Here is a 10,647-nt window from a genome sequence, read left to right on the forward strand (position 1 = left end):
GCTGTTGCCTGCAGCAGTGTGGGACGGTATTCCCTGCGGCAGGGATGTTTCTGGGGTCCCAGAATGAACCCTGAAAGCCTTCGCCCGACTTAACCAATATGGGCAGCTTGTGAGCCCCATCTGAGGTCAGACACAGTGCTGGAGGGAGAGGTGGCTTACCCGAACCCTGCCCCAGTGACGCCAGTGGCTCTGGTGGGGCAGAGGTTGCAGTAGCCTTTATCAGCCCCCCTCACGTTTCTGTGGGTGGAAGCCAGCCCCCTTGGGGCTTGGACACCTGTAAAATTCGTGGCAGCTGTCAGCCTCACAGCAGCAGTGTCACCCTGAGCAAGGAAGCTGCAGGAGGCGGGTAATGATGGGAGCAGCGCTACGGGGAGGTTGTTTGGCTTTCCTGAAGCCTAGATTGCCTTATCTGAAAGGCCATCTGCGGTTTTCATTTATTTTTAGGAGCACTTAGAAGTCCATCTCCTTTCTTGGATGCTTTGTGGAAAGTTGTACTCTTTACATGTGAAATTAGTGCTGTGGCACTTCTCCAAATAGATCTCTGTTATCCCCCGGGGAGGCAGCAGGTTGATTTCTGAACTGCCCCATCCAGGCTCACATGATGGATGTATAGTGGTGTAGTGCCCTTCCCCTATACGTTATACACATGTCACCAGAGCATCCTTGGCAAGGCCTCTTGCCTGTGCCCCTGCATTCTGCTGCCTCACAAGAAATAGCTGAAAGCAGAATCTGTCTGTGCTTGGTCCATCAGCAGGGTGGCTGCTACAGCAGAAAGGTCTCCAGTAATGATGTTGTCCCTCACCCTGGACAATGCCTGCTGAGCTACCAGCTGGTGGCCTTGCTTTTATACCCTGTGACAGCATGGTGGTCAGGCAGGGTCCAGGTGCTTTGCAGCTGGGTGCATTGGTTGCATCCCATGCAAATCAAGTTTTTCTTGGAGATTAAGACCTTTCACACATTGCTTTTGTTGTCGCAGTAGTTAATGCCTACGCAAAGTGCAAGCTGGAAGTTGGAAGTGTGCTGTGTGATTCATCCCAAATTGCATGTTTGTTGTGGGTTTGGTGCTGGGCTTGTGTTGCCCAGGTCTCCCCAGGCTGGATGCTCAGCTGTCCCTCCAGGCTGGACTGGCCACTGCACCCCAGCCAGCCCCCTGACCAGGGGGATGCACATGGCCCTATCCCCAGGCACTTCCCTGAATGTCTATCAAAGTCCAACTAGAGCACACCAAGTTCAGAGGCAGGTGATTTAATTGTGCTTTCTTCCTTCCCAGCCTTTTCTCTGCTTCTTCATCCTTTTGGCCACTGTCCCTTCACACTATTGTTGAACCAAACTGTCCGGAGTGGTGGGATGGAGCAGGACAAGCAGAGCTGTGAGCGTAAGCACGTGTGGTTTAAAATAGCCCCTGTATCCAGGAAGCGAGCTCTGCCTGCCCAGCACATGGCTGCTCCGGACAATGAAGTGCACTGATCTAAAAATCAGAGCCCCAGAAGGACCGGGGAAACAGGGAGTGACCTACAAAGCTGCCCCAAGGTTTGGGCAGGGCTGCATGTTGTCCCTGCAGCAGCCCAAGCTGTGCTGTCCCCTGTGGCTGGCCAAGCATGGATGTGCTTCCAAGGAAGAGTCAAAGGAGTGCACAAAGCTGCTCGCTGCGTCTCATTACCAGGTTGCCGCCCTTGAGGGTTTGCTGTCTGTGGACTATCGAAGGACTAGTGAGGCAAGCTGTGGGACTCACTCCTTGCCTTCACCTCCTTGCTGCTGTGGCTCCTGGAGGGGTTTTTCTGCCCGCTGTGAGACAATGTCTGTCCGCACTGAGTTTTGTCCTGCTGTGGTGGTGCTCTGCTTTCCTCCCCAAGCAGGGCCACAGCCCCAGGCTGGTGTCAGCATCTGTGCTCAGCCACAGCAGTGATGGGAAGCCATTGGCACAGTGTGGCAGAAACCAGGGATCTCCAGCTTCTGCTGGCAGTGAGTGCTGGGTCAGTGAGAGGTAGTTTGTTCATGTTGCCAGTGACCTTGGCAAGCGTGTGATGGCAGAGGCTTGCTGTTTGTAGCAGGGGGAAATGCAGCAGCGCTGTAGGATGATTTGGGATCTGCAAAGCAGAGAGCTGCTGCCTGTCTCCTTTGTAGACAGGTCCTTCAGCTACCAAAATGGCTGGTCACATCCTGCTCAGGGACATGTGTAGCTGTTGAAACACGGCTCCTGCCTCAGCTCCTTCTCTCCCCATCCTGCTTACTGCTTTCCCTCCCTTCTGTTCCAGAAAGAGGATGGCACTGTGAACAGGGACTTCAAGAAGACACGGACAAAGGAACAAGTCACAGAGGCCTTCAGGGAGTTCACTAAAGGAAACCGCAACATTTTGGTGAGAGGGGGATGCTGTGAGGGGCTGCCTGGAGAGGGCTTCTCCTGCAGAGGCTGACCTCTGTTCATCAGCCCCCTACCTTGAGGGGCTGCAGCCTGAGCAATCTCATTTTAAAAAGCATGAAAAGTAGCAGACAAATGGCCATCCTGGTGAGGGGAGAGTGACAAAGGGCTGGGAGGGGATGTGTTTGCTGCTGCTGCAGCAGCACTGCTCCAGCCAGGTCCGAGGATGCTGAGCATGTTCAAGGGTTGGTCCCAAAATCCTCTGTGGAGGCATAGCCACGCTCTGCCCCCTCATCCCTGGGGCTGCCGGTAGCCTCTGAGCCTGTTTTTTACACCAGTATGTAGCGGTGGGGGCTCCTGCCCTGGCAGAGCAGGACCCCTGCACTCAGTCTCACAGGCAGGGTGGCCAAGGGATCCCCCTGCCTGCACCAGGAGCCCTTTGCACAGGCAAGCTGCAGCCGGCATTTCCCGAGTTTCGGTGTGTTGCCAGGAGAGTAAGAGAGAGCTGTAAACAATTTACACCACCGGTGTCAAATACCCTGTTTGACAAAGTACCCCTGGCTTTAGCTGCAATATATAAAGCCTGCAAGCACCAGGCTGCAGCTGGAGCGGTCCCTAGCACTGCCTCCTCCAAACCTGTGTGCTCCCTTTGACAGGAGTTACCCAGGGGTTATTCCTGGGACTGAAAAGGAAGTTACCTGGCTGCGGTTTATCCCCAAAGAGTTCGGGGTACACTCACACCATCATGCCCTGGCTCTAGGCAAGGCTCTGTAGCCAAACTATTGCAATACAGTGGCCCACTCATCTCCCCACACAAAGTGTGAAAATTTAGGTATATGTAGTGCCCAGACACCCATTGTGCATGTTCCTGCGCTTAGTCCTTCTACAGAAACCTCTAAATCAAATTCCCAAAGTCCCCCATTGTCCCCATCCCATGTCCTGTCCATTCCGTGTCCGTTCCCCCCCCAAGAATGTTTAGTACCTTCCAGCAGTTTGCAGGGGTGCTTAAACAGGCATGTGGGTCTTGATCTGTGTGCTGACTAGTGTGAAAGCCCTTCCACCTGTGGTATCAACCTCACAGAAGCTCTGATTTGGCGTTGCAGCGGTGTCTCACCATGCCTGACTGACAGTGCTTGCACAGCAGCAGCTGCTGAGTTAGGGGTTCCCTCCTCAGCAACACTGTGAAGGCAGCAGGGAAACCTGGGGAAAGCACTGGTTCAGCAAAAGCAAATGCTTTCAAGAAGGTTTGGAAGCAGCAGGAGCTCACAGGGTGCTATGGAGACCGAAAGAATGAGTGGATCCCAAAAAAAGAGGGGACACCCTCCCAGGGGACAGCTCTGTGTGAGGGTGCTGAGCACAGGGCGGTTGACAGACGCCCCGAGCACCTCTCCATGCAAACATGGTATCGTGGGGTAGATGCCGGGAGGTGAGAGCTTCCTTTCTGCCCGTGCAGCAGTTTTGTCCTGGGCTTCCTGTGGTGCTGATGGCTTGGTTTTGTGTTTTTGTAATTCCAGAACAGTTACCTGAACCGGTTGAAGGGCATTCGCGCTACCCTGGAGACATCCCCGTTCTTCAAATGCCATGAGGTAATGCTCACATTTAGATAGAGCTGCCTGTAAAGGAGAATGGTTTAATCTCGACTTACCCAAGTAGAGAAGTCAGAGACTGTAAGCTTCTACAACTTGGACTTTATTCTTATCTCCATGTTTTCATGCCCAAGTTTAAATACTGAGGTGGAAATGTGGCTGATGACTGATATCATGCGTCTGACATGGGTTCAGATCTATAGAAAAAACAATGTTCACACAGATTACAAGTTATCTAGGATGAATTCATGCTGTTTATGACTTTATACAACTGGGAAAAATCCTTAGTGTAAAAGTATAGGGGTCTTCTGCAGAGAAATCCCTGTCTGATTGCATGTCAGGTATTGTTTAGCTGCTCCATGAGATCAAACAACAGAGGTTGTGGAGTCTTCTCTGGAGACAGTCAGAACCTGCCTGGACACTGTCCTGTGCAGCCCGCTTTAGGTGACCCTGCTCTGGCAGGCAGTTGGACTGGGTGATCTTCAGAGGTCCCTTCCAACCCCTAACATTCTGATTTCTATGATGATGTGAAAAAGAGCTTCATAGGAGCCCTCAACCCAGAGGGAGCAGGAGCCACAGCTGGAAGAGCCATTGCCTCTCAGCTGGAGCCACCTCAGCCCTAGCTGCATGCAGAGGGTCCTGCTGGGACAGACGCAGATGGGCCTGTGCCTCCTGATGGCAGTGCCTGTAAGGCATTGCAAGGGAAACTTTGAAGCCAAATGTTTCAGGACAGCTCAACATGGGAAACAAAATGCTCCCTGAATCAGAGTGCCAGGGTTTCACTGGAAAACACACGGAAACAAAACAGGCTTTCAAGTGGGGTTTGAAAGGAGTTTCCACTCCTTAACAATTAAAAGGCAGCAGCTTTGACTTTCTGTCCCACTTTGAGACAAAGTGCAGCAGAAGGTCTGCCAGGCTCCACAGGACCCTTGCTGGGCTGGGCTCAGAAATTGGATAACCCTGGATAGGCTAGTGAGGAATGTCAGCAAAAGGATTTCGCGTACACTTCAAATGCCCCGTTCTGGCCAAGGGAGGGCTGTAAGATCTTAGAAAGGGGAAAGCTAAAGATGAGCATTTCTGGGAATTAATATGTATCTCTGGACCTTGGATGTTTTCCCAGTGCACTGGAGGAGGAAGTCTCTTCAGAAATACAAGTTTGTAATCGCTTTTGAGAACAGCACACGCTTCCCGTTCAAAGCCCTTGTCCAAAGACAAACCTCAAACTAAACCCTGGTGATATTATGGATGTGGGAGACCCTGCTGACAGTTAATGCTGCTGTTTTGGAGGGCTGACACTAGCAGGATGTCCCTAGAGCTGCATTCCGTGCATCCGTGTGTCTTTTGGGCTGCAGGCTGCTCCTGGCTCTCAGCACATTGTGTCCTGTCTGCCAACAGACACTGTGCTCTGGCCAGCAGGGTCCCTGTTTGTGCTACAAGGGCAGTGAGTTCATAATCCACCCACTTAGGAAAATTGGACGTAATTTGGAACGTAATTTCTGTTTGGGACAGCTCTGAAGTTCACCTGTAGTACATAGCCTGCTAAAAGCTTCCCATCAGGGGAGCAGATTCAGCAGAACAGCACAACAGTGACCAGCCTGACACTGTTATGTGTCCCCAGGCATTGGGAAGCTGCAGCAGAGCTGCTGCTGGATGGCACTCTGGCTGGGGCTGAAGCCAGGATGGGCCAGGGGGCTGAGCTGGGGGCACCCACCTGCCCAGCGTCTCTCTGCTCCATCAATGCTGAGCATTGAGCTCTTGGGGTCTCATCCCTCTGGGAGATCTCTGCTGTCAGGGATGATGTGTTTCACCTTTGCAAATGCACCCATCAGCTCCCCAGGGCTTTCCCAGTCTGGTGCTTGCTGCAGGGTTTTCCCAAAGGCCCGTCAGGTTACGGCAGACCACTGCAAACCAGTTGCAGCTGAGTGAGATTCAGCTCTGTGTACCTTGGTAACTTGGCATCCCCTGAGCACTGTGAAAGCCAGGAGGATGTTCTGGGGGCAATCCTTGCAATTGGATGGTGCTTCAGACAGGAGACAGCACATCACAAGTAACTTGTACTTATGCATCCCTCTAGTGATGTCTGCAGGGCTGGTGAGTGTAAGTAGCATGAGCTTCCAGCCTTGAAAAAATCCCTGTCTGAGGACTGGGACAATTCGTCTCATTGCTTTCCCAGGGACCTTGACTCGTTTTCCATAATGACATCCCTGTCTTCCATGCCCGTGTTTTTCTGATCCTCTCTTGCCAAGAGCTGGGATTTGTATGAGTAAATCAGCTGCTCTGAATACCTGATTTGCATGTGCAAACACGGAACTTACTTCTCTTCATGCAAAATCTCAGCATCAACTCTTGCAAATACAGCCTGAGATAAGGGGTTGAAAGCCCCGAAGCTGGCTGGGAACGAGCACCAGGAGCACTGCTAACTGGTCTGGTCTCTCCGCAGGTGATCGGGAGCTCCCTCCTCTTCATTCACGACAAGAAGGAACAGGCCAAAGTCTGGATGATTGACTTTGGGAAAACCACCCCGCTGCCGGAGGGACAAGTTCTCCAGCACAACGTGCCCTGGGTGGAAGGGAACAGAGAGGACGGCTACCTCTGGGGGCTGGACAACCTCGTTCAGATCCTGACTGAGTTGTCCCAGAGCGAAGACTTGCATTAAAGCTGCGCGTCCAACTCTGCCACTACCCCCAACCTGCCTTCCCCCCCCCACCCCCGACTGACTCTTCTGAACTGCACTACAAGACACTTTCCAGTCCTCCTCGCCCTTCCCATTTGGAAGCTATACTCTCCCTATTTAAGGTGGTTTTTGTTGTGGGGTTTTGTTTTTTAGGTTGTCTTGGTTTGGGCTGGGGGTTTTTCCCCCCCCCCTCTCCATGTAAATAGAGATCTAACCTGCCAGAACAAAAGCTGGACTCCAAACCTTGGCTTTGCAGAGTCAGTGGGAACAGGCGGACGTGCCGCCTGGGAGCAGCCCGGCAGGGATCGCTTAGGCAAGCGTGTGCTTTGCCTATCCTGCTTTTGTCTCTTGCGCAGCGTGATTTCTTAAGAGGGCTGGTGGAGGAAGGAGTCTTATCCCTGTGCAGGGAGTGGTAGCTTCATCCAAAAAAACACTCAGTGGCTGTGCCCAGGACCCTCGGGCAGCTGGGTGGAGTGTGTGGGCAAGGTCTGGAGATGGTGAAGGATACTGGGGTGAGAGGCCTTTAGTTGCCTTTGCCACCATGTTTCACCCTAGGGACCTGGTGGAGCCCAGTCCTTAAGAAGGGCGGATTTGGGTTCTTTGTGTTACAGACAAAGATACCGTGGAAGGTGCTCGGTTGTTTTCAGGTGACACTGGAGGGTGAGAGTTTCCTTCCTGTTGGGGACACGTGGTCTAGCACAGCTATTCACCGTGGCTAGGTGCTTCCCACCCACCTCCCCAGAGCTGGGTGCCCTGGTGTGGTGGGTAACGCTTCGAGCTCCTCTCTAGCTTCCCTGCTAGGACCTACTTCCAGCCCTCCTTAGCTGGGGTCTCCAGCCCTCCATGGAGAATAAAGGCTTCAGGCGGGTCTGTGAGAGAGAGAAACAGCTTATTAAGGGACTACTATGAGACCTAAAGTAGCCATCCAGGTTGATCAGTCTTTTTTTTAGCAGCAGCCAAGCACATGCATAGGGATAGTGCTGCCAATGCCTCACCTGGCCCTGGGCGACCCTCCCAGCTGGAGCATCTCTAATTTTTATCAGTGACAGGCAAAGGATGAGAGCAGCTCAAGGTGGCCAGGTCGTCTTTGGTGAAGCACACTTGTGGTGAGGTGTCCCCAAACCTTCCCATTTTATTTCTGCAGAGCTGGCTGGCTCTGCCACTGCTCCTCGGCACTGGCTTCCCAGCCTGCCTGGGCTGCGCGTGCAGCCTCCGCGCTCCCGCTCCTGTGAAAACACCCAGTTCCCTATTTAGGGCGGAGGCTATTTTTTAACTTCCTGGAACATTTGAACTAAGCAGCTTGCTCACTGCAGAGCTGGCTCGCTAAAGGTCAACGATCGAGAGGACAGCGGGGAGGGGAGGCTGCAGGGCAGGCCGGGGAGCCCCTCGCGCCGAGGACAGGAGTGTGCGATGCTGGAGGTGGCGTGGGGGTCTCATCAGCCACAAATCTCACCCGCTCCATCCCCAAACCCACTCTTGCCTCACTCCCAGGGAGCAGTGCTCCAGAGCCCCTCTGCTATTGTTTGGTGTGTCCAGCAATCGTCTTTGGGGGAAGTCATCTCCTGGCAGCAATAAGGAGGAGGAGTTGGCCGTTAAGCTGTCTGCAGCCATACCCCAGCCTCTTCCCTGGGGACTGAAGTCTCTTTAAGGTTTTCCTTAGTCCCTATCTCCCCTGACAGATGTCTTTAGCTCATCTGATGCCATTGTAAATGGTTGCACTGTTTTAGCTCTTTGCCAGGCTTTCTAGAGTAGCCCATGTGGAAGTGCCTTATAGACTTGCCTCTGTTCCATTAGTGTCATGGAAAAGGTGGGGGTTTTTTAAGTTATATTTATTTTCATCCCATTTTAATTGCACAAAACACTAAAACTTAATGCATGGAATTTTTTTTTTTTAAAAACTGTGTTTTTAGTTTTTAAACCATCCCTTTTCCAGCTTCGGAAAAAGGCTGTGAACAGAAGCGCATAGGTGTGTACCAGTTATCGCTGTACTTTAGCTTTCAGCTGCTCTTATATATGTATATTATTTTTTAAGCCTGTTTATAAACCAGATTCCTTGCTTTGTGGCTTCCGAAGAAGCAGTTTGCTCCTCTCAGATGTCTTGCGCCTTTCTGGGGGCTGGAACAGTTGCTGTGAGGGATTTTCCCAGCTCCCACCTCGCCTCTCGGTCATTGATAATACAGAGAAAATTCCAAACCGGTCTGAAACACCAACGCACAGTGCCTGTAAAAAAAATCCTGTACCTTTGCAAATAAAGACATATGGGAAGCATTCACCTGCCGTGGAGTCTGTGTCTGCCCCAGGGTGCAGCTTGCAGCAGCCTGGGAACAACCAGGAGCTGGGTTTCATGTCCATGGTGATTTGAGGGGGTGGGAATCAGGCTCCAGGTTTGGTTGTCCCAGCGCACACCAGGAGCAGTACCAAGAGCAGGGAAGGACCCTGGGCTGGGGACCAATCCTGACAAACAGGAGCTGGCTTTGCAGAGAGCAGAGCTGAGGCTGGGGAGGCACTTCAAGGAGAAACCTGAGCCTCTCCATCCCCTTTCCACAGGACAGCCCACCAAATGCAGGAGCACACCAGGGATTTTGTTCAGTGCCTTATGTTTTTGATAGCGCTGCATTGCAGCTCCTGCTGAGCAGTTTCCAAGTGCCACCCTGCGATTTCTACACTTGAGGATGCCAAAGCACCCAGGGTGTCAGAGCTGCCTGCTGCAGCTGTGTGCTTCTGTCCCTCTCGGCTGCACCGCGGGCAGTGCGGGATGGAGCACTTGGGACCACAGGCTGTGAAAGCAAACATGGATTGGTTTTGTACTGAAGGAAAAATCAGGTTGTAGAGCCTGAAGGCAGCTCCAGCCCCTCCTGGTTGGTCAAGCAAGTGCAGGATGGCAGGAGCCTGTCCCAGGACAGAGGTGGCTGATCCATAAGGAAAGTGAGGTTTAGCACCCAGAGCCCTGTCAGCAGCCCAGCCTGGGCAGCCAGGCCCTGCAGCATCCCTGCTACTTGCCACAGCACCTCTGAAACAAAATGCCAGAGCAATCCAGCTTGGACTTTGCTTAAGGACTAGTAACTTGTTGCTACGAGGAAGGATCAGCAGTACTACAGGCTGTACATGCACCTAGCTGTCTACCAGAGGCTGAGAGAAAGACATACACATTTCCTAGCCAGCTGGCTTGCATGCCTCCATAGCACCTTATCACCACCTACAACTACCCGAAGGGAGGTTGTAAAGAGGTGGGCGATGGCCTCTTCAGCCAGGTGACAGGAGTTAGGACAAGGGGAAATGGCATGAAGTTGTGCCAGGGCGGGTTTAGATTGGATATTAGAAAAAAAAATTTTACTGAAAGAGTTGCCAGGGCCTGGAACAGGCTGCCCAGGGAGGGGGTTGAGTCACCTTCCCTGGATGTGTTCAAAAAAAGGGTTAATGAGGTACTTAGGGATATAGTTTAGCATAGGAAAGGAATGGTTGGACTTGATGATCTTCAAAGGTCTCTTCCAACCTTGTGATTGTGTGATTCTGTGATCTTTACTGCAAGCTGATGCTGTACTTATAGCTCCGGCTCCTGGGGGCCACCAAGAACCTCACCAGCATGGAACTCCTATTCCTGGCCGGTGGAAGAAAACAAAGCCCCCCAAAACTCCAATAACGCGATGATGCAGCAAAGAGGGGAAGGGAAGGAAACCCCTTGTTGACCAAGTGCTGGTTTCTACTGACTCTGAGGTTTATGCCCTGGGTTGGAAGCTGGGGCTGCCTGGCTTTGCTGCAACCCCAGAGCAAAGCCAGGGGTTCCCTGCTGCTACAGGGAATAATAAACTGAGCAATTAATAAACTCATTATATAGAGGAGAGGCCAGAACTCACATTAATGCTACAAATAAAGTTTTAGGTGTGGCTGAGGGCTTCCAATGTATGTCACGGAGCCTCCCAGGACCTCCAGCAATGCCACAGAGGCAGGCTGTAAGTGGGGAGAAGGCAGCTAATTGTTTTCTTCATTATCTAATTAGATATTTACAAGAATGACCCTCCTATAAGTAA

At 52.2% G+C, this 10,647-nt stretch overlaps 1 protein-coding gene across 1 annotated transcript in view; it reads left to right on the forward strand.

Annotated features, from left to right (window-relative positions):
• The window catches only part of ITPKB (inositol-trisphosphate 3-kinase B), a 70,443-nt gene extending 61,556 nt beyond the window's left edge, over positions 1–8,887 (forward strand). The window contains exons 6-8 of the mRNA XM_084261472.1: positions 2,256–2,357; positions 3,874–3,945; positions 6,386–8,887. Coding sequence (XP_084117598.1) covers positions 2,256–2,357; positions 3,874–3,945; positions 6,386–6,601 — 390 coding nt within the window. The 3' untranslated portion in view covers positions 6,602–8,887. The remainder of the gene's footprint in view (positions 1–2,255; positions 2,358–3,873; positions 3,946–6,385) is intronic.
• Positions 8,888–10,647: the final 1,760 nt, after the last annotated feature.

This window comes from Gallinula chloropus (genome assembly GCF_964237585.1).
Source record: "Gallinula chloropus genome assembly, chromosome: 3".
NCBI classification, from domain to species: domain Eukaryota; kingdom Metazoa; phylum Chordata; class Aves; order Gruiformes; family Rallidae; genus Gallinula; species Gallinula chloropus.